This window comes from Littorina saxatilis, linkage group LG1 (genome assembly GCF_037325665.1).
Source record: "Littorina saxatilis isolate snail1 linkage group LG1, US_GU_Lsax_2.0, whole genome shotgun sequence".
Classification (NCBI taxonomy): Eukaryota; Metazoa; Mollusca; class Gastropoda; order Littorinimorpha; family Littorinidae; genus Littorina; species Littorina saxatilis.
Window position 1 is genome coordinate 58448816 of NC_090245.1, and position 24355 is coordinate 58473170.

Sequence of the window (24355 nt, forward strand, 5' to 3'; positions counted from 1 at the left end):
GATCTGAGCTGTGGGGATTCCAAAGGTTTGAAGCTCTTGAGAAAGCCCATTTGTTTGCATGCAAGAAGTTTTTGTGTGTAGGACGACAAACACCAAACAAGATGGTATATGGTGACTTAGGCCGCTACCCACTTTATGTCACTTCGTCGGTTCGCTGTATTAAGTATTGGCTGAGAGTGTTACATTTGCAAAGCGAAAGACTCCCAAGGAAAGCATATGACATGATGAAACATTTACAGGGTTATGGCAAGAAAACATGGTCTCATTATTTGAAAGAAATGTTATGCATGTACGGCTTTGGAGATGTCTGGCTGCAACAAGGTGTAGGCGATTTGAATCGATTTATAGCAGTATTCAGACAACGATTGTTTGATTGCTTCCAGCAAGACTGGCACGACAGCATCATGAACTCGGAGCGATTTGAATTGTATTCGCTCTTTAAACAAGAAATTCGCGCTGAAGTGTATATAGACCATATTCGGCTCCGCTGTTTTCGAGATGCATACATACAATTTCGATTTGGTATTTCACCCACAAACACTCACAAATGCCGCTATCGAACTGACGTTGTACCGGGCCTTTTGATTTGCCCTGTATGCAGAGAGGACGTGGAAGACGAGAAACATGTATTGTTTGCATGATGTCAAAATATTAAGAGAAAAAAACCAGAGTGAAGATCAATCAATCAATCAATCAATCAGATGCGAACAGTATTATACGTGTTATGTCTGTAGATAAAGGGGATTCAGTGGTGCATGTGGCCAGATTCTTATATCGTGTTTTTCAAAAAAGGAAAAGTTTTTTGGACTAGTTACCCAATGTGGAACAGGTGAACGAGACGGTGATGTGTTAAGAGAGAGAGAGAGAGAGAGAGAGAGAGAGAGAGAGAGAGAGAGAGAGAGAGAGAGAGAGAGAGAGAGTTTGTGCCGTGGAACGATAGAGCATGATTGAAAGCCGATACTGTATGTTAGCACTGTAAACTTGTTTGTCGTTGCACCTACCCATATTGTTAATTCATGCGCTGGATGATATGTCTTTAGGTTTAAGAGAGAGAGAGTGAGAGAGAGTGAGAGCGTGCGTGCGTTCGTGTGAGTATATGTTAGAGAGAAAGAGATAAAACCGGGTGATTGTCCATAAATACAAACACACGGCATGTATTACTGACCCCCCCCCTCCCCACACCCCGTTGAAATGAACCTTGTGTGTTTAATCAATAAAATGTCTTACGTCTTACGTCTCTCTCTCTCTCTCTCTCTCTCTCTCTCTCTCTCTCTCTCTCTCTCTCTCTCTCTCTCTCTCTCTCTCTCTCTCTCTCTCTCTCTCTCTCTCTCTCAGTCTTGGACACTCCTTCTAAGGGGGAAAAACGCACATGAACTTGACATTCTACAGCAAAGAAGAAAAAAAAATGACACTCTACAGCGAAAAATAAGATGATGACATTCTACAGCGCACAAAAAACCAACAGCAGCAACAAGACAACCTAACACAAAAAGTATTACACAACACACCGCCAACACAGCAGACAAAGCCAAGCAGCATCCCGAAGAGGGCAAAGCCAGCAGCACTGACCAGCGAGCAAGCAAACTCCGAGGCGATGGGGTCCCATGTAAAAGCGGCGGCGAGCGTCCCGACAGCTCAGTTGATGAAGGGCCAACGGGAGGAAAGAGTGAGGAAAGGCACAAGCAGAACAACTGTCTTAGCAGAGCCGGTTGGTCCACAAGGCCATACAACGTGGTGTATTCTTTACTCTCTCACACTTTTCCTACAGTAGCTTGCAATCCAGACATGACTCGGTCTTCGCTGTGGGACTGAGTGAGCATGGACCCCTTGTTCACTTTCCACTCGAGCACTCTTGCTAACAACTCCCTCTGGGATTAATGACCCACACGATGTAAAGAAGAGAACAAAAGTGAGTGAATACAGTGATTCAATGCAGTAACTGACTTTGACAAAGAACGTCTCATCATGGAAATGTACGTGGAAAGATCGTTAAGCCTACCGACGGTAAGAAGTGATCTTAACACTAACCAACGGAACGTTTTTCACCCTGTGCTGGCCATAGGGTTCTAACTTAGGCAGAGAAAGTCTTGTGTCAAACGACGACTATGAGTGTCTAACACTTGGATTCCACAATGTGTAAATGACCGCGAACTGCGCCATAGAAGCTATACTTTGTTAGTCTAGAACTGTACAGCAGATCAGGAGAAGACTCAAGCGGCGAGGACTAAAAAAGAAAAGCAAGACAAGAGGCAGAGAGAAAAAAGCGGGTTAAGACAAAAACAATCTGTCAGCTGGCCATGGTGACATGCTGATCGTGTTATGGCCGAAGCCTGAGGACGGTGTGTGTGGCTGAGTGTTTGTGGTGTTTTAGCCCTCTGTGAAGCACAAAGACCGTTCTCTGCCAAAAAAACCGACCAGGGGTAAGCTCGTGCAAGTGAAGAAAGGGGAAGCCCCTCTGCCAAACTGGCTTGTCCATCGTCAGGTACTGTCTGAACTTTTTCTTCTCATTTTCATCTTTTCGCGAAGAATATTTTGACATTACCGCTCAAAGTTGTCTGCATCCTGTGTACTGTTGTGTACTTGTCATTTTGAAGACAACCCGACATTTGCCTGAATATCTGATTGACAGTTTGACACAATACGTGCGCGTGTCTCCTGACCGAAGTTACGATCAAAACGAACATCTGAAACCAATCACACAAGCTGAGTTTAATGTAAATAACGAGAACGTAGCATGTACCAGACAACTTCCTGTATAATACTTTCAGCATAATTGATTCGGAAGGAAATGGAAGATTCTCCCAGAGGTTGGAACTGTTTTCATTGTCTTCAAGGATTACTTGCACAAAACTGGACTTTGACAAACCACTAAGAGCAAACCTTTGCCTTGACCAGAAGACATAATAGAACAAACTGAGCTAAACCAATCCAAAACCTAAGCCAGAACAAACACAATTAAACCTCACGAGAAACTAAGCCCTAACTTATTCCTGTAAAATAAACCTGTTCAAAATCGTTCCTGCATAATTGCTTTGGTGCAATCGTCGACGCTTGTTCATTGTTATTCATCACGTCATCTCTCCTGTATAATACTTCTCCTCAAGCGCCGTCTGCATCTGCTCCTTGTTGAATCTCACTGTAAGGACATCATATACATTTTTCTCATACGTCGAACGTCTCCGTGAAACAGCAGCCATCATGGAAATGAGACACGTAGCACAATTCCTGCAAGCCGTGGTGCTCGTGCTGTTGAGTGACAGTCTGACCCGTGCCGAGAGGTCCAGGCGGAACAGTCCCCAGTTACCATGTACGTCTCAGGGCGTGGAGTGGGTTCGGTCTCCAGACAGCTGTTCCAAGTATGTGGTGTGTGGCTTCGGCCTCCCCATGGCCACCATGCTGTGTCCGAGCTCCTTGCTGTGGTCCGTGCAGGTGAAGAACTGTGTGCCTCGAGGGTCCAGGTGGGACGACTGTTCGGGAACCATCTGGGACCACGAGGTTGACTTGGCTGACGCCGAGTACTACGAGAACAATCGGCAACACGTCGTCACAGCGTCCACTACCCAGAGCGACGAACGTCCAGCAACAACCACCGTCAGCAGTTGGAACACAGACGATACGAACTGGAACAGAAAAGCCATTGGAGAGACAAACTGGAACGATAAAAATGATAACAATGGAAAAGATCAAGAAGCATCGAATTGGAACAGTGACAATAATAACGCGGAAAATAGAGCACATTCAAACTGGAGGAGATCAGATGACAGATACGTAGAGAGGACCACGTTATCGACAGAGTGGAACAGAGCGGAATACGACGACAGAAGTAAAACGGACACGCCGGATTGGAACGATGCCAGAAGTGCAACACAAAGAGATTGGAAAAATGACAAGAGTAGAGCAGATACAGATTGGAACAATGACAAAGGTAGAACAGAATCACATTGGAACAATGATAAAAATAGAACAGAAAAAGGTTGGAGTACTGACAGAAGTAGAATACAAACAGGTTTGAATAGTGACAAACGTACAACAGAAACAAATTGGAACCATGGCAGAAGTACAACAGAAACGGGTTGGAACAATGACAGAAGCAGAACAGAAACAAGTTGGAATGGTGACAAAAGTAGGACTGAAACAGGCTTGAAAGACGACAGACGTAACCTAGCCACAGAAAAGAACACCGAAAGACTCAAATCCGCCCCAAGCTGGAACAGCGATAGCAGCAACATACACAAAGACTGGAATCAAAACGGACTAGTTGGTACGACTACGCAAAGCGCTAGAATGGAGACAAACCGAAAGACCGCCAGAAGAAAATTAGCCAAAAGATGGAACGACGACGGCAAGGACAAAAGAGAAAAGACGAGAGTGTGGAAGAGTTACGATAAACAGAAGCTAGTTGGGAACTGGGGCAACCTGAACAGCGGAGACCAGATCAAACTGGCTTCAGAACGGAGCAAGACCAGAATAGAAAGACAATCTGAATCTTCAGACTGGAACAACGAGGGAGGAAACTCAGGAGTGTGGAGAGGCCGGAGGGAGAAGGGGAGCCGGTGGGGGTACACTGGTCCCCCCTCCACCCCTCAGACCACCACCACCTTTACCGTCAACCGAGTAACGTCCCCCCTTCCACCCTGGCGCTGGCAACGATACGAGTACACCCGGCCGCCTTTGGAGGCGTACCCGGATAACTTCGGAGACGACGACGGCAACGACTACTCCACAGAGGCAAGGGAATATCCCGCAAAGAACGAAGAGTTTCCAACCTACACCAAAACGTATCCTATGTCTACGAACAAATATCCGACACCTACCGAAAAATATCCTACTTATAAAGACAGATATCCAACGAACAACAAAAATTATCCTTTTTATGACGACAAGTATCCTAATGATGACTACCCTTTCTACGATGACTACGAAGACTACGACAGCACCGAGCAGGAATACCCTGAGGCTACTGCACGCTGGCTGAGAACCACCCCAGCCAGGGTGATGCCTCAGAGCACCACCACCTTCAAGTCTCCTTTCGCGCGCTTCAAGACGACGCGGAGACGCTCTGTGATGGTGAACGACGGTTTGAAGGACGGGCTGCAGGTCAGCAGTCGTCCTTGGCCCAGGTACAAAACTGTGGCCGTCAGCAACGAGAATGACAGCGGGGATGAGAAGAGCAGTGAGGACTGGGTGAAGAAGTCTCCGTGGTGGAAACCTTGGTCGTCCAGTACCACCTCCCCTTCCGCTGCCCCCACCCCGCTGCCTTCCGACGACGACGGCGATACCCCGAGGCCTTGGTGGGCTCCTGACGTCCTGCCGTGGCTCACGCCTTCCTCTGTGTGGGTGCCTGAGACACAGGCCATCCCCACTTCCACACCCCCAATATCCACCACCCCGCCACCCACCACCCCTCCACCCAAGACTTTCCCGCCTTCCACCACCACGACAACCACTACCACCACCACGACACCGCCATCAACGACGACGACCACCACCACTACCAGGCTTCCCACAACGACGGAATGGTACACTGAAGCTTCCACAACCGTGAACGTGTCCCCCACCATTATCTCCTGGTCGCCACCGGCAAACGACTACTACGACGAGAAGGACATGGGCAGCTGGACGGACAAGCCAACGACCACAAGGAGGAAGCCGACCACCGCCGTGATACAGTCAACAACACCGTCCCCTATCATCGAGGACATGGATTGGCAGAACAGCAACGCTACCCCAGCCTATCACCCAGGTTAGTTCATTGCACGTGCACACAACGCTTCACTGCGTATATACTCAGCCAGGATACCTTGCTTGCTTCCCGTGTAAACCACCTGGTAAATCCCCACATATTTGTCCTGGCTCTTTCATGGGATAAGAGCATCCTTTCACTCAAACACATACCAAATATCTACGGGTCTAGCTGTTTTCTGTGCTGACTGGGAATATTTTGCTGAATTGATTTTTGTCCCTGACACCCACATTAAGTTGTGAAATTAATTCTATTAAAAATAAAAGTGTAATCTGCGGTGAAAGCAGACAGGCCGTTGATTATTTGGTATGTATTCATGGGGAGGGTGCCCTTGTCCAGCATAAAAGCATGGGCAGGTGTATGTAAGTGCGCTTGATTCTTTACACGGTAAAGAAGGCATCTTCAACATTCAACATATTTTTATATCAACAGGGTAATTTTTCAATATCATTGTGCATCTTCATAATCACAGAGGGGTTGGTTGGTTGGTTTTTGGGTTTTAATGTCCCTTCAGCAGATGCTAGCTGCTATTCGAGACCGCTATAATGACAGGGGAAGGGAGGAGGAGGTGAGATGACCTTGTATGTTTTGGCTCTTTCTCGTTTTTCTTTGAAATACTTGAGAGAGAAAAAGAAATCTGTGTAATGCTTTGCCCAATGTACTTTGAAACAAGCCAACCACATCCCTATCCTTTAATTCCAGCCCTCCTCTCTCCCCTCACCAACCTTCAATCACTCTTTGCGAATTCTCTACACTCAGTGCCTCCCTCTTGAAAAGGTATACAACGTACATCATTGTTTGTATACTTTAAGGTCAGTTGCACTCCGGGCGAAGCAACGTCACCAGTTCTGTGGTGATTGAAGCTCCATGAACATTTGCACTTTTTACCGGTATTATGAGGATCATAAATGTCGAGATTAAACGGATGCCACGCCGGCCGTCCTTAGCGGAAGAGATTAGAAAAGTCGGTAAGTCTAAAAAACCGTGCTCCCATCATAGCAAACACTTCATTAAGGGAGCCGCGGAAAGCCCCCTAACCCCGCACAACGCCACAAAGTTATATTTGCTCGCTATACTCAAGAAGGACCTCCCATTTGCTCCCTGGTTCTAATCCGCCCAAAACTATGACACAGTTCCGACTGAAATTCCACGCGGAAAAGAAGCGGCGTCAAAGCCTATGGACAACTGTAGGAAATCCCTGGTCTTGCCCCTCCAAAGCCCCCTTGTGTTAAATGTCGCCACCACCCAACGGCTGAGTGAGAGTCCTGGGGGGAGGGAAGGGGAAGCCAGGAAGCTGGGAGGGAGTCTTGAGGGGGGTTGGTAGTGGGGGTTCGCCTGGCCGGTCTGGTCAGCAGACAGACGTGATCATCAGCTGGACCCGGTCGGACAGACGAACGTGACTGTCACTCATACTCTGCTCTTCGCACCGCATTGTTATCATACACGTTTTCTCTTGCCCATAACATCAGGCCTATTGAAAATATGAACATCTTGTCTCGCGTCGTTGTGGGAAAAGTAACGTTATTTGAATACGGTGCACGTGTTCCCTTTCTCTCTCTATCATTGTTTTGTCGTCAGAGCACATATTTTGTCTTTTTTTCCGTCCATTGCTCGTGTTCTCTCTCTCTCTCTCTCTCTCTCTCTCTCTCTCTCTCTCTCTCTCTCTCTCTCTCTCTCTCTCTCTCTCTCTCTCTCTCAGTCTCTCTCTCTCTCTCTCTCTCTCTCTCTCTCTCTCTCTCTCTCTCTCTCTCTCTCTCTGTGCTCTCTCTCTCTCGGTGCTCTCTCTCTCTCGGTGCTCTCTCTCTTGTTCTCGTTCTCGTTTTCTCTCTCTGTCTCTCTCTCTCTCTCTCTCTGAGTCTGTCTCTTTTGTCTCTGTCTCTCTCTCTCTCTCGTTCTCGCTTACTCCCTCTGTCTCTTGCTCTCTCTGATTCTGTCTTTTAGTCTCTGTCTCTGTCTCTCTCCCTGTCTGTCTGTCTGTCTCTCTCTCTCGTTCTCGCTTTCTCTCTCTGTCTCTCGCTCTCTCTGATTCCGTCTTTTAGTCCCTGTCTCTCTCACTGTCTCTTTCTTTCTCTCTCTGTCTCTCTGTCTCTCTCTGTCTCTCTTCTCTCTCTCTCTCGTTCTCGCTATCTCTCTCTGTCTCTGTCTCTTGCTCTCTCTGATTCTGTCTCTTTGTCTCTGTCTCTCTGTCTCTCTCTCTCTCTCTCTCTCTCTCTATGGTATATCGATTGCCGCTGTCTGTCTGTAAGACGAACGTATTCAACCTTCCAGCCTTGTTCGTCTGTGAAGTTAGGTCTACACGTGGAAAGAACACCAAAAACGAAGGCATACTCCGAAATTTGAGAATGTCTTGCTTTTGTCCCAAAGGATTTCTACAACTAGGAACAGCGGGGGTGCCTGTGTCGTCATAAACAACATATCTATCTATTTACTTGTTTGTCTGTCTGTCTGTCTCTGTCTGCCTGTCATATCATTGTTCATGCACATGCGATTCTGAGCAAGAGGGATCGTGCTACGTGACGGGGAAGGTTTAAGATTGCTTTAACATTTTATTTCTACCCGGTTTTCGTTTGCCGAATCGCAAGTCATTCATGAACGTCATGAAATAAGGTGGGGTACTAATTTTGATTTCGAGTAAGCCATGGCTCGGGCGTCTTAATCCAAGTAAAGGAATAGTCTTTTGGTTTAAACAAGGTTTTATTCAATCAACAATTGGCATACTCATCAAACAAACATTTTGGAATCAAGAAGCTACATTTTGGTGACCATGGAAGGCGCGTGGACCGAAAGATGCCTTGCTTTCTTTTTCTTAGACTTCAAACGTCAGCATTTTTTTTTAATAGGAACGTATACGATTATATTTCCTCTTAGCCTGCTCAACAATGAAAATACAAATCGTCTTCGCGAAACGATGAGACAGTCTGTGCCCGGAACAGATGGGGGATACGACCGGGAAAGCCCTTGAGCACACATACACACCTCGTGGATTAAAAACATTGAAATCCAGTGAGTTTGCTCGCAAGGTTAAAAAATATCACTACTTAGTAGAGAGAAAAAAATTTAAATGTGGAAACAGACACGCACACACTGACACAAAACTAAACCTTGGAGGCACTTCCTTCAACGGTAGGCGAACCCAAACAGACAGACCCACCCATTTGTTATTTGTTTCGCGTTGTGTGTAGGTTTTTTCTTGTATTTCTTCTATTTTTTTGCTTTCTTTTTTTCTCGCTTCATTTCCTGTCTAAATGACACAAGTAGTCTTGTTCGTCAGAAAAAGGATGGGTGGGTAAGAGAAAACTTACAGTGGAAACAGGACACTTGAAACCCCTTCCAAGGAAAATTGAAGGAAAACACCCAAATATATTTCAAGCTTAAACGAACCTAAACAAACACACCCACCCATCTATTTTTTTACCGCTGTCTTGCCTATAATAACACCGGACGCACTTCCTTTGAATTAGGCGACTTTTCTTTTCCTGGTTGGCAGTTCTCCCTTTACCAGATTAACCCGTTGGGTCACCGCGGTCGTTTAACTGTTGATGTCAACCACGCACCTATCTGATTGACCTTTTAATAGATCCAGCATGGTTGCACAGACACCTTTCAAATGCAATTAATCCGAGAAAATTGAAATGAAAAAAGACAGTAGGGGAGATAATCTGGCGGAGGATCGCCTTACACTGGGGAGTTTAGCCCAGTGGACACAGCACTGGTCAACTGCAGTCCTACCAGCCAGCCACAATCCGCTTAGCCGTTAGTGGAAAGTTAAGCGTATTGACACAAAAGCTGTCCACAATATCCAGTTAATGGCTAAGGACACGCTTTGAGTTGAACTTAACACGACCCTTGTACAACTGACATGTCCGTGAGACGAAAAAAAGTCCCCGTGTGCCAAGCAGCCTTACGGCAGTGACGTGACTATTTCCTCAGTTTTTGAATTAGACGAGTGCATTTTCTCGTACTATTACACTTCTAGGCTTGTATGTTTACGTCCACATGATCCGGTTTTAACTTGTAGTTTTAGTCAAAGCTATGATATCTGTACGCGTGGTAGAAAATAAATCGTAAAGCCACGTCATGCATCATATGATACAAGAAAAAAAGCAAACTTGTTGGGGTTTTGTTTAACTTAATATTTGTTTTTTGCAGTTGTTTCTTGTTTGTCTTACTATTATGTTTGTAGGCCTTTATGTTTACGTCAACATTGTCGGTTTTAAATTGTGTAGCCTATTTTGGTACTAGCTCTGACATCTGATTGTTCGGCCAAAAAAAGGCATAAGGTCATCATCATACATCAAAGAGTACAAGACAAAGCAAGCTTGTTTGTTGTAGCTAAATATTTTCTTTTTGCATTATTCTCTGATCGTTTATGAAACATGCAAGATTGGTAGAAGCATGACAAAAGTAGTAAATCAACGTTAAAGATGACAGAATATAAGAGAAACCAAATGTGTGTGTTTGTTTGTTTTTGTTGTTGTTGTTGTTGTATTTGTAACTAAATGTTTCTTTTAGCTATGTTTCGGAGTGATTTTTGTTTAATGAAATGGACCTTCATTCAATAAAGAAAACAAGAGAAAGCAAACCTTTGACTTGAAACCAAATATTTTACTTTTGGCATGCTTGGGGATGATATTCTCTCTCTCTCTCTCTCTCTCTCTCTCTCTCTCTCTCTCTCTCTCTCTCTCTCTCTCTCTCTCTCTCTCTCTCTCTCTCTCTCTCTCTCTCTCTCTCTCTCTCTCTCTCTCTCTCTCTCAATGAAGTGGAACTGATGTGAGAAATGGAGAACACCTGTTGGATACAGTGACGCAGCCACTTCTGACGGTGTTGTTGCTGTGTCGACGTGTTTACCATGACGTCAGACACGTCTTGCTCAGAAAACCTGCGTGTGTTCTTTATACATTTGGTGGGCAAACTTTCGTCGCTTTGATTTCTCGCAGCGGAAACTAAGGGTGCCAAACAGCGTAACGCGTCTTCAGGTGTCGTGTTTGTACTAAACATTAGTTCCTGCCAGCTATTAGAACGGGGCTTAGGCTGGCATGCCAGGCATGTGAGGTCTGCAAAATCAAACAACATCACTTGCTTTGAAAGAACCCGATTGTCTGTTATTTATTTGGTTTTTATTTGTTTAAACACCTGAGGTGTTGTTTTCTGATGAGGAACTTTAGGTTTGGGCTCTTCGAAAGCAGTGATGCAAGGAAGGGGGAGGGGGGGGTATATCCTTTTTTTCTGGTAGTAGAACTCATTTGAGTGTCATATTATAATCTATGTACTGCGCGCTCCGTGGCGTGGTCTTGTGCGATTAAACAAATGTAAATTCTGTTTTATTATTATCCTTTCAATCTGCCACTAGGCTATAATCCTCCTCCTCCTCCTCTTTTTCTTCTTCTTCTTCTCCTTCTTCTTTTTCTTCTTCTTTTTCTTCTTCTTGGAAATGGTGGAGTAGAATCTAGAAGGTAGACAACAAAGACAGACATCTCTCTGAGCAGAGAAGGAAGTGCCAGCTAGCTGAAAGTACACCCCCAAAAAGTTAGCATATTGCTTGTTTGATTAATTTTAAAGGAGAAATATTATTTTAAGAAGCTCTTGCCCTTTTGGGTGGATGTGTCCCTCTGTCAACGTTTCTTATGTGGTCATCTTGCCGGGAGTTTACATTACAAATCCCTTCACGCATTGACTGTCTCTTGTGTGTTCTGGCTGCCAAGGCCATACATATATATCGCCCTGGCCAAACCTACATTCCCCCCCCCCCCCCAAAAAAAAGCTTTAAAAAAAGGAAAAAGAAAAAAACTGTCTGGCCTTCACATGCTGCGTACATTGTAAGGGGAAAAAAGAGCTACATTTGTTTAAGGAACAAAAAAAATATGTCCAAAGAGATCGCAGGCGTAGTGCGATGTGCCTGAACTGCATTCTCCACACACAATTCTTCTCTCTGTTGATCAGCAGCACAAATATGGCTGAACCATTCAACCTCTGCCTTGAAACTGTGAGCAGGCAATGGCATTCACCTATAGCAACGTTTGTTACTGAAAGGTGTGACTGGAAAACGTTGCTTCCTTGTTTCGCGGAATGTCGGAGATTTAGGCTATCAGTTATTTTTGTCTTTGGTATTTACCTTAATCCACATTAGAGGGAGGGATCTGAGGCGTGTCCGAATACTTTCGATGCTTTCGATCTCGTTCCGAATACAGCACACTGGTGGTATTGCTCCTGTTATCTCTAAGGATTTCAGCAACGATTTGGTGACGCGTGCACATATCCCTTACGTATGCGAATGCTACATTTCTGCAGTCCCATCTTCATACGGGTTTGCCTTCTAAGGAGGTTGCGAATGTCGGGGATCACGACCAATAATGTCAACTTCATATGCGTTTTTGTTTTGTAAGTGAGAAGATCCATAAAACATGGACAGTATAAATATGAAAATTGAAGTCTGTGATATCTATCTAACTTGAATATCTTTTGATATAAATTGGCTTGTCTACAAATCATATGTAAATCGCCGTGAGCTCTTGTGAGAAACGGCGATTAATAAATGTCCATTATTATTATATTATAGCAGTAAAACGCGGGCAAAGAAACTTTAAATTTGGCTTGAAGGAATCTGAAGGTTGAAGGTAACCAACATCACATCCCGGCTCTTTCCTCTCTTTATTTGAAAGAAAATTGGACGTGGCAAAACTAAATGTGCAGTGTGCAAATCTAGCACTGAACCTTAAAGTATAGGACTCTGTGTCATATAAGCTTCATTTCCAGTTTGATACAATCGAATAATATGGTTTACCCAAAGCAGCTCAGGAGTCCATCCGAATACGTGCAGACCGAATATTCCCAAACATCGTGGCTTATGATAAACAGACAGTTTTAACCATTTAACATCTACTGACGTTTCTGCTATACGTCGTCTTCTTATTAACAGTAGTAGAAGCAGCTGTTGTGGTAGGAGCAACAATAGAACGACAAACTAATGAAATGGTAAAACTTAAAATAACATTACGGTATGAGGCGAGAAAGAAAGCAAAATGAGGTGATGTGCTACGCATTGAACACACATTGTGAATGCGTGGGCATCCCTCTCCCCTCCTCCTCCCCCCCCCCCCCTTACCCACGAAAAAGAAAATCACAGAGCTGCGTAAAATTGTCAGAGTCCAGTGAAACCTGGACTCAGAAACGCCGTCCTTTGCGAAGGTCACCGCAAAGCAGACACAGATAAAGCGACAACAAAACCACCTTTTTCTCTTTCTTCCATGGTGAGAAACCCGCAACTTGTGTGCAGTGTTTCTTTGACAGACAAACCATGCAGTTTGTGTTGCCACGAAGCTTTGATCACCACAGCCGCCCCCCCCCCCCCCCCTCAACCTGTCTGTCTCATTAATTGTGTCGCGGACAGCGAGCAAAGCAAAGGGGTCATTTGCCGAACGTGTGGCTCGTGCAACTAGCTCACTGTCAAGGGCAAGTTGAGCAAACACCTTTTGCTGTAGTGTCTGGCCTGCTTACGTCATAGAATCTGCAAACTTGTGCATGTGTTTGTGTTCTGTCGCTTTCTCCGTGTGGGTTTCTGGTCTTTGGTGCAAAAACTTTATAATTATGTTGGCTCTTCGATCACGCGATTTTTAGACTTCTGTAGCTCGTTATGTGACGTGGTTAAAATGTTTAAATAATGAAAAGTCTTGTTTGAATTGGCAAAGGCCTGCATATGGCATTCCGTTTGTCAAATAATTATTTGGATACTTTTCCATGTTTTTTTTCACCAGTTTTAGCTAAATAATCATTATTTAGAAGCTCATGTGCTAAATAAGTAATTGTTTATAAACAATGTAAAAAAATTCTAAATAATGTTTTGTTTACGTAAACCATTCATTGTTTACCTAAACAATTCATTGTTTACGTAAATAATTCATTGTTCACGTAAATAATTCATTGTTTACACAAATAATCACTTATTTCACAAAATAATATTTTTTGGGTGGATAAAGTGAGCAGTTGCTAAATAAATCATTGTTTACCTATATAATGCATTATTTAGCAGATTCGCTAAATAATGAAAACTGCTTTCCCTAAACAATGAATTGTTTAGGGAAAGCAGTTTTCATTATTTAGGGGAATCAAGAATTGACTTCTAAGCTTCATTTTTTTTCTTTGTGTATATACTATAATTCAATACAAGGTATCTCCAAACATTATTTATCAGAAAATGTTCGTAAATTTGTTTATTTTACAAGCTGAAATTGCCGTACGAAAAGGACATAAAACTTAGTTCAGAAGCGAATCCTAGAAACCCCTAAATAATGGAAAATGTGTTGGCTAAACAATTCATTGTTTACGTAAATAATTCATTGTTTACGTAAATAATGATTTATTTAGTAACATTGCTGATTGTTTATAAACAATGTAATATAAGTCTAAATAATATATTGTTTACGTAAACAATATATTATTTAGACGTATTTTACATTGTTTGTAAACAATCAGCAATGTTGCTAAATAAATCATTATTTACGTAAACAATGAATTATTTACGTAAACAATGAATTGTTTAGGTAAATAATGAATGGTTTACGTAAACAAAAAATTATTTAGAATTGTTTTACATTGTTTATAAACAATTAGTTTAGCACATGAGCTTCTAAATAATGATTATTTAGCTAAAACTGGTGAAAAAACATGAAAAAGTATCCAAATAATTATTTGACAAATGGAATGCCATACCTGCAGTCAGCTCAAGATGTATTTATGGTATAAAGGGAGGGAAGGGGGGGGGGACATTTGTGATTGTTGTCAATTTGGTCAGTCATCTCCATTTGCACGCATTGCTGGTTGCAGTGGGTTTTTTTCATCCTGTCTCTGTCAAAATTGCTTTCATTCGTCTTTGACTATTATCTCTTTGTGTTAACATTGCTTGCACTTATTTTTGATAACCATTCTGTCTTCTGTCTACATTGCTCGCAGTAAAAGTACCAAGTACATTAAGGTCTGCTTGAAAAGCGAACACTATTGTTTGCTGGGAGAAGAGACTTGTTGTCCTAGACCCAGCTTCGATTATGATCTCTCTCTCTCTCTCTCTCTCTCTCTCTCTCTCTCTCTCTCTCTCTCTCTCTCTCTCTCTCTCTCTCTCTCTCTCTCTCTCTCTTCTCTCTCTCTCTCACACACAACCCATACTTCCACCCACACTCCATCCCCTACTTTGAATGGTTTGCTTCAGTTACAGTGATAATTAAAAACGAACTGCGCATTTGGGACAGGCACCACAAACTTTGCATTTCTTGCACGCCGCCGTCCTTAATTGCTGCACAGTCTGGTCAGTGTTTGCCTTGTGTGTCCTTTATCCAGTTTGACCATTGCACACTGTCCGGTGTCCACACAACGAGTCGTGCCGGTCGCCGCAATGTGCAGGTCAACGTGCATTCAAGCAACTAGTGCTGTTGGGTCACTGATGCCATTGCCATGGGCACGAACAGTAAGCAGAAAATGCTGAATGAAACTATAGTGAGACAGCAGAAATGCCAGGCCAACATACTTTGAAACAACAAATGCTATTGGATGCCCAGGACACGAACAATCAAATCAAATCAAATCAACTGTTATTTTACGAGGGTTGGGGCATAAGCATTACAAACGAGTTTTTTTTCCACCCGCAGCCCTCGCCCAGAGAATGACTACTCTAATCACATAATTATATACACGGACATGCACATTAAAAAAAAAAAAAAAAGAGAAAAAGCAGAAAACAATATAAGTACTCGATAAATCAACTGTGTCAATGAGACAGACTTCTCTGGTCCACATAGATCCAGACAACTGCTGCTATTGGGTTACGAATCAAAATGCCAACAGCACGAATGGTAAGCAGCAGCAATATCAAGCAGTAGCACCTTGATTAATCAGCTACAACACCGAGATAGGCGGCGCAGTTGCACGTAGAACTAGACAACCGATACAACTGCATGGCGTTGTTGCAGGACATGCACAGGGCATGAATATCAAGCAGGGGCAACTTGATGAATCAACTAAAGCACGGAGATAGACGATTCAGATCCACATAAACCTTGGCCTTACTGCAGAAACTGCCCAGGGCATGAATTGCGATGAATCATCTGTGGCTGTGAGATGAAAATAAGATCTGCCCCACCCTGAAACATCACCTTACAGAAGCAGTATAAAGTTAGGCTATGATCAAATTAAAAAAGTCGTAGTTCTCAAACGAAAAACAAGTTAGATTTCTTTACTCAGATGTTTTTGTAGGTGTTTTTTGTTTGTTAGATGTCATGTTATTATGTCATTTTCTTTCAGATTGTCACGTAAGTGTTGTCAGGTAAAGTCGTCCTCATGTAAGTGAAGTTGTAAACGTGATCTTTCAGCTCTCTAATTCCCTCCACACACTATCGCAGCTGATGAGAAATAACACAGCCACTAATCAGGTTTTATTCTGTTGGGTTTTTTTTTTTGTTACCAGAATGCGGAATAGCAGTCACCAACATGATCGTAGGCGGACTTCCGGCCAGCAAAGGACGGTGGCCGTGGGTTGTCTCCCTTCGTCTGACTTGGGCACGACGTCACGTGTGCGGAGGAACACTGGTGCATCCTCAGTGGATCGTCACCGCTGCTCACTGCGTCTTTGGGTAAGTCTGACTTTTTTCTTTATTTGGTGTTTAACGTCGTTTTCAACCGTTCAAGGTTATATCGCGACAGGGAAAGGGGGGAGATGGGATAGAGCCACTTGTTAATTGTTTCTTGTTCACAAAAGCACTAATAAAAAAATTGCTCCAGGGGCTTGCAACGTAGTACAATATATGACCTTACTGGGAGAATGCAAGTTTCCAGTACAAAGGACTTAACATTTCTTACATAGTGCTTGACTAAAATCTTTACAAACATTGACTATATTCTATACAAGAAACACTTAACAAGGGTAAAAGGAGAAACAGAATCCGTTAGTCGCCTCTTACGACATGCTGGGGAGCATCGGGTAAATTCTTCCCCCTAACCCGCGGAGGGTGGGTAAGTCTGACTGATGATGATGTTAAATGTCACGTCATTACATGCCTCTCAACCTGTCGTGGGTATTTGCTGTGGACACGTCAAATCTTTGTTTAGAGAGAGAGAGAGAGAGAGAGAGAGAGAGAGAGAGAGAGAGAGAGAGAGAGAGAGAGAGAGAGAGAGAGAGAGAGAGAGAGAATGTAATAGAGTCGCTTTATTTGTATTCCTGGATCACAGGGCAAGATCTAAGGGGGTGGGGGTGGGGGGTCCTTGGTTCCGGACACCCCCCTTACCCGGAAAATGTACGGGGTTATTTTTTCTCAAGAAGAGACCTAAAATACCTCTTTCAAATGCTAAATGTCAACAGCATCAGACTGAGTAACAAGGCCATCCAGACCTCCCGCCCGGCCACCCCCTGTATCCCTGCCTCAATTTGTAAGCTACTCCTTATGCACTTGGTCCAGCCCTGGGTCATAAGGTTATGTTCTTTGAACCTCTTTTGAAACTAGTTAAGTTGCTTTTTTGTATGGTAATCTTATAAGTTATATGTGTTTCCTCTCTTGCATTCTTCCATACACGGCAGTATTATTTGTGAGCGATTTTACATCTCCGTTTAAATGTAACAGCAAAGAACATGAATATTAAATGCGGTTTCTGCTTTCTGTTGCAGTTCTCAATTCGAAGAAGCAACGGACTGGCGTGCTGTGTTTGGTAATGTGCAACCAACTCTCACCTCTGATGTCAAAGACCAGCTCAAAATCGATCTCATTGTCAGGGTGAGCAAACAATGTCTGTTATTCTACTAATTAATCAGTAGTTTACAAATGGCGGAGGGAACAATCAGCACAAAAAGAATGAGCCATTTCGGCGAACCATTTCCAATGACAGATAAGACCTTGTCGTTGGTTCCATGTATATACGTTTGTGACGCACTGACTAAACACCCTTTTAATCGTATATAAACACCAAACCATAAAGCAGAAGCAGAAGCTCTCATGCAGGCCGCCTCCTTGGTTCAGGACTCCGCCTCCTTGGTTCAGGACTCCGCAGACCCTTGCTACCAAGTTGTCTTCCTCTCGGACGCCCTTTCAGTCCTTCAGGCCCTAGAGAACGACAAACTCCCACAGCTGGCCAAAGCATTACAGATGGTCAGACAAACCAGAAGAGTTGTCCTCCAGTGGATACCAGCACACTGTGGGATACCAGGAAATGAAAGGGCAGATGAGCTGGCGAAAGAAGGAGCCGTGGAAGACCAACCTGAGAACAGTGTCAGCTTTAGTGAGCAGAAGACAATCATCAAGGCATTGATGAGGCCAAGGACAAACAGAGATGACTACCACACAATGTCCAGAGAGCAGAAAGTCAACCTCATCAGGCTGCGTACTGGCCACAACAGGCTCAATGCTCACATGAACCGAAAGTTCAAGCTGACGCCATCACCAACCTGTGCCTGCGGCCAAGAAGACCAAACAGCGGAACACATCTTACAGCGATGTCCCTTACTAGATGAGGAACGAAAAGAAGTGTGGCCGTCACCAACTCCCTTGCAGACCAAACTATATGGCCGTCGACAGGAGTTGGAGAAAACGACAACATTTATCACCAGTGCTGGACTGATCGTGTAACCTCTGCGAACGTCAAGAAGAAGAAGAAGAAGAGAGTATCTAAACACCTAAAGTCCTGTAAATGGTCTCCGCTCTATACTTGTGGGACCAAATGACTTCGTGTTTGAATGATTGCACCAACTGATTAAATCAACTTATCTCTCTTTACAGCATCCAGAGTTTGTGAACGGCGGCAACTACCCCAACGACATCGCCATGATGCGCCTGGAAAAACCCGTGGACGTGGCAGGCTTCGGTGTCCGCCATGCTTGTCTCCCGTCACGTGACAAGCCCTTCCTGTCCAACAGCGAGTGTTGGATCATGGGATGGGGCGAAACGAAAGGTGCGTTACTGTAGATGGTTGTAATGAATTTATGTATAGCATCTCACGATTGTACAGAAAGGACATTGTGAAATAATGTCAGAATAGTTCATCGGGCACAGAACAAAAATCTAAAAATAATGAAGTCGTTTTCTATTCAAGTTCAACAAGCGCGGAGGAAAGGGGATGACGAGAGAGCATTCTGTCAGATAAGACAAGATAAAAATAGATAGATAAGCCGTAGAACATTCCGTCAAATCCATAAGGAAGGATTAAACACAAAAAAGCCGGTAAGATGATGCTGTTCAAGACAGACTCATGAGAGTACGGTTGTGACAAAACTAAAACCGTGCAGGGGCCTATGTTGGCAGATAGCTTGTGTGCACAGTGTCGTGACAAAATTGAATGTTACGTAAGACTTACTCAACAAGTTTTACACTTGCAGCCACAAGGCGCCAGTTCCTTGTAAATATGTGTTTTGTGTCTCTTTGGGGTCATGTAGGACGCAGATTATGAGAGAGATGAAGACGAGAAAGAAGGGGTGGTTGGGAGAGGGGTGCCATCAAAATTAACTTGATATTGGACGAAGCGCTTGACGGCCAACAGTTAGCAGAACTTTAAACAGGAAAGAGCTCACATTCGGCACAGAGTCAAATCCTGCCCCAATAATCTCCCATTTAGCCGAAAAAGTGGCGACACCGAGATGAAAGAAAGAAGCTAACATAAAAAGAAAGCAACACACTTTGCAATCACTGGACGATAGAAATAAACATAGCAATCACTGGCCAAAACGTGCCATCTGTTGACTCGCACCGTGCACGTCCAACAGCACAGCCGTGGCAAACACATATTGTGTCCCCTGTATAACGGACGCTCGCATATTTCAAATGATAATGGAAAGAGCGAGACAGAGACAGAGAGAGAACTACAGAGTTAACAGGAGACAGAGAGAGAGACCAAGAGAGAGGGAGAGAGAGGGAAGGAGGGGAGGGGGCAGACGAAGTGGCGACACAGAGTGAGAAAAAGAGTAAGGAACGCACAGAGACAATGGGCAGAGAGACAGACAGGCGGACAACATGACAGACAGACGGGCAAATAAACAGAGAGAGAGAGAGAGAGAGAGAGAGAGAGAGAGAGAGAGAGAGAGAGAGAGAGAGAGAGATGTTGTCATCTGGATGAAGATGGCAAATTGGTCCACAAGCTCAGAAGCGCACACAACTAACAGAAGACCAGCACTTCACGCAACAAACACACAGGTCAGTGTTGCCAACTATGGTTTGGACAGCATCCCGATTTGACACAAAGCTAAAAAATCAGTCCAATGTCCACCGTAGCAGAAATATGCCATGTTTAACCACACACTCACACACACACACAAAATATGCGTATGCTCTCGTTCAACTCGTAAAAAGAATGTCTCGTCAGTGGCAGGGTTGAAAATAGTGCGATGAAGAATTCAACACATGTTTCTCCGACATTTTTGACTCACGCGTCTATAAATTAGGCCCTGTTATCTTTTTTTCGTAGCAGTATGTTTCGGCCATGGTGTGGCTGAGAGCAGAACGATGAAGAAATTCGACACGTTTCCTAGGCATTCTTGAGTCACACGTCTCAATTAGGTCCTGTCACATTCTCAGTTTCGGCCTGACCGGTATCTCTTGGAATAAGGCATGCATGCACACACGAAACCCGAGTGACCCTATTGTGTTGATGTGGCAAGGTTATGTTTGCACATAGCGGTTTGTGTTGACTGATGAAGAAGTGCAGAAACAGAGTCAAAGGTCATGTTCTGATGTCGGTGCGATTGGAGATTAAAAGATATGCAGTTCATATCTTGCAGACTAGTGTGTATGAGCCAAGAGTTCATTTTCTCGGCTGATTTTGGAATAAGCAAACAATATTGTGTCTTAACAACAGCCGCAAGCGCCACCAATTTTTTCAATATTCTCAAACACTGTTCTGTCTGGAATTGCTATGTTCATGCAAAATCCAAGACGTGGCTGTCATTATTTGCAAAGAAAGAGAGTTTGTTGTTTGTTTGGTGTTGTTGTTGGTTTTGGTGGGTTTTTAAAAAAAAAAAAAAATTTTTTTTTTGGGGGGGGGGCAGCTTGAGCTCAAGACCAGCAAATGTGTGACTCGACTGGTCTTGATCCATTCACTCGAGGAGGAAGCAATCCGATTTTCCCAGCCAATAAAGTTATGAAAATGAAATGGAAAAACAAAATCAAGTTGGGGGGTTGGGGGTAACGGGGGGGGGGGGGGGGTGATGGTTGAGGAGTGTGTTTACACTGTTGTTGACTGTCTCTGCCTTTGACGAGAAGCCGATGCTACAGAAAATAGTAACATACTCTTACACAAAGTAAAAAGATAGGCTACCTATGTTGTCATTGTTTCATTTGTTGCTGTCGCTGGTAGTTTCTGGCTTTGAAAAGTAGCCGACGCTAAAGCCATTAATTTAATCATTAGTGACCGGAAAGCTTTCTGATTGTTCGGAAAGGCAGTGTCTTTAAATTGTTAAATGTTCCGGGGTTTGAAGAACAGTCGCACTCGGTGCTATAGGAACTAGTTCGGGGAAACATCTATAGTGTCTTTTGAAGGATGTAAAAAAAACAGTCGGTGCTACAGGAACTAGTAAGGGGACAGACCTTTGATCGCTTTGAAGGACAGTTTCTTTAAATGGTCGTTTGATGTTCCAGGATTTGAACAACAGTCGGTGCTACAGAAACTAGTAAAAGAAAAGACCTATGATTGCTTTGAAGGACAATGTCTTTAAATGGTCGTTTGATGTTCCAGGATTTGAAGAACAGTCGGTGCTACAGGAACTAGAGGTGAAGATTCGGCGCAACCAGGCATGCGCAGCAAGATGGGGATGGAAACGGATCCTCAACTCTCATGTATGCGTCGGCAATGGTGATGGAGGCGCTTGCAATGTAAGTAATCATCATCATCATCATGATCATGATCATCATCATCATCATCATCATCATCGTCGTCGTCGTCGTCGTCGTTTTCTCCATCATCATTATCGTTTCCTAACACTGTCACCGTCACCTGTATGAGTTTATAAAGGCGTTTGAACACACTATTGACTTTTAAGGTTGGGGACGTACAACCACTTCCAGGAGTAATGGAAATGTCCATCAATTCGTACTGTGTTGAACTTAATGCAATTCGGCAACTACCTGTTCTTCACAGTATTTCAAACAAGGAGTGTCTGGGCTTTTTAATCTTCACACTGATTATTAGGAAAGAATCAAATTATTCTGCAAATCGCTCGATTCGTTGCGTGAATGTGTAAGTTTGGAACGTTACATAACTACTTGTATCCGCGGGTGTGCATTTCTTTATCTGTGTTTGATTGTCTGTGTCTGTCTGCCTCCCCCACCCCCCCCCCCCTATTGTCTCTCTCTCTCTCTCTCTCTCTCTCTCTCTCTCTCTCTCTCTCTCTCTCTCTCTCTCTCTCTCTCTCTCTCTCTCTCTCTCTCTCTCTCTCTCTCTCTCTCTCTCTCACACGGCAAAATGTGATTTGATTTGATTTGTTCTCTCTCCATGTCAGTGAGTGCGTGTGTCTATCTGTCAGTCCCGTCCATATGTCCGCCTTCTTGCTTAGCTGCCTGTAATTACAACTTACCATTGATTGACTTTCTGTTGCAGGGCGATTCAGGCGGCCCCTTGGTGTGTTTACGTGACGGTTATTACTACCTAGCCGGTGTGACGTCATGGGGCGTCAGCGGTTGTCAGACGACAGGCTATCCTAGCGTGTTTTCCAGAGTGTCTTTTTACCAGAATTGGATCGAAGGCGTGATACAGACTTATTCCACTATTGACTTTCCACTGAGAAAATGACCCGCAGCTGTGTGAATTAGATCTTAATTAACTTATTTATGAATTGATGATTATTATGATTATTGTGATATTAGTATTTATTATTCATTTGGTGTAAATAGTCTTTTGTTGATAATAAAACGATATTGTTGTATTTCTTTCGGGTGAAGTGCCACCGTTGTTCTTGTTTAGGCGTGTCTGTATATGAATGGCTCTCTCTCTCTCTCTCTCTCTCTCTCTCTCTCTCTCTCTCTCTCTCTCTCTCTCTCTCTCTCTCTCTCTATCTATCTCTTTTTCTCTCTCTCTCTCTCTTTGTGTGTGTGTGCCAGTGTTTATGTGTGTGTGTGTGTGTGTTTGTGAGTGTGTGTCCATCCGATGTACCCACCAGACCATCAGTTCACCGGCTTTTACAACACACACACACACACACACACACACACTCACACACACACACACACACACACACACACACTCACACACACACACACACATGACAGGTAGTCATATCTTACCCTCGCATGAGCAATGACAGAATACTCTCTGTAGAAAAGGACATTAAAGAGCCCACATAGGCCTACATCTTGGGCACGAACATACACAGAAGACAAACGTATGTGACTGTCACCCTTCTTCAACCTACTCGCTGCCAAGAAATATTTGTATACAAAGCATTACCTATGTTTACCTGAACTGACAACTTACAGTGTTCCCTTGATGTATAAATAAATCAACCACACACACACACACACGCACGCACGAACCATGAATAGAATGTGCATCTTAGTTTACACTTTACGTGGTACAGACGTGACTAACTTATGCCAAGTGCACTTTGTGATTTTGATGCTGCTACGTCTAAAACTGACGGAAATATGTGAATCTAAAATGATTCAGTTGAGAGAGAGGGAACAAAAAACACGCGTTTGGCACGCAGAAAACCGTCAAACGCTGAAGAAGAAGAAGAAGAAGAAGAAGAAGAAGACGTGACACGCAGAAAATGAATGTTACCGCGCCAGAAGATAATTAATATAGTTTTCACAGTTGTTATGAGCGCCGTATCGTAGACATGCGCAAGTATCAAACGGTAAATAAGTCAAGTTGTTGTTGTTTTTGTTAAAGGCACAGTAAGCCTCCCGTAAACCATCACAGATACTGTCAGGCTTTTACACACAGTACAAACATCCTTCCATTTGAACGCTCACCAAACGGGAACATCCTAGGTGCCCTACGAAAAGAGCGAGCAATTTTCAAAGAAATAATTTCGCGGAGAGAGTGTCAGAGACAATCGGACCGTACGTGGTGCGTTTTGGCGCTAGACCTAACTTTTCAAATCTAAATAATAAATTGACAGCTTGTTACAAAAATATTCTTAAATCATAAAAGAATTCTTTTTTCATCAAGACAAGATCAGTACAATTCGAAGTTTTGAAAGTTTGAAAAAAGAAAAGCCCGGAAGCAGGGTCACGCAAGGTCGTAGTTCTCGTAGCAGACGACGGTTTATACCTATCGCCAGTTCCTCTGAACAGTCAAAAGCCATCGCTAGAGTTCTTGTGAACCACAGCCGTTTGTTTCGTGCATAGTCAGAGGTACTTAATAACGTGCTATTGCAGATAAGCTCACAGCGAGTCGCATTCAAATTACTAACTGACAACTACATTGTGAAAAAGGGAAACTTGATCACACGGGTTCACGATGGCTCAGGGGTAAGATAAACCACGCAAAAATAAATTCTTTGAAAATTGCTCGCTCTTTACGGAGGGCACCTAGGATGTTCCCGTTTGGTGAGCGTTCAAATGGAAGGGTGTTTATACTGTGTGTAAAAGCCTGACAGTATCTGTGATGGTTTATGGGAGGCTTACTGTGCCTTTAAAGTCATATAAATTCAAT

General features: G+C 43.7%; 1 protein-coding gene across 1 annotated transcript; it reads left to right on the plus strand.

The window, feature by feature from the left end:
* The first annotated feature begins 1687 nt into the window (after positions 1 to 1687).
* Positions 1688 to 22612, plus strand: LOC138975318 (uncharacterized). Its single transcript, XM_070347975.1, has 6 exons — positions 1688 to 5743; positions 16194 to 16359; positions 17388 to 17493; positions 18493 to 18664; positions 21437 to 21573; positions 22298 to 22612. The coding sequence occupies exons 1-6, from the start codon at positions 3199 to 3201 to the stop codon at positions 22487 to 22489; spliced, it is 3318 nt and encodes a 1105-aa protein (XP_070204076.1). The 5' UTR covers positions 1688 to 3198; the 3' UTR covers positions 22490 to 22612.
* Positions 22613 to 24355: the final 1743 nt, after the last annotated feature.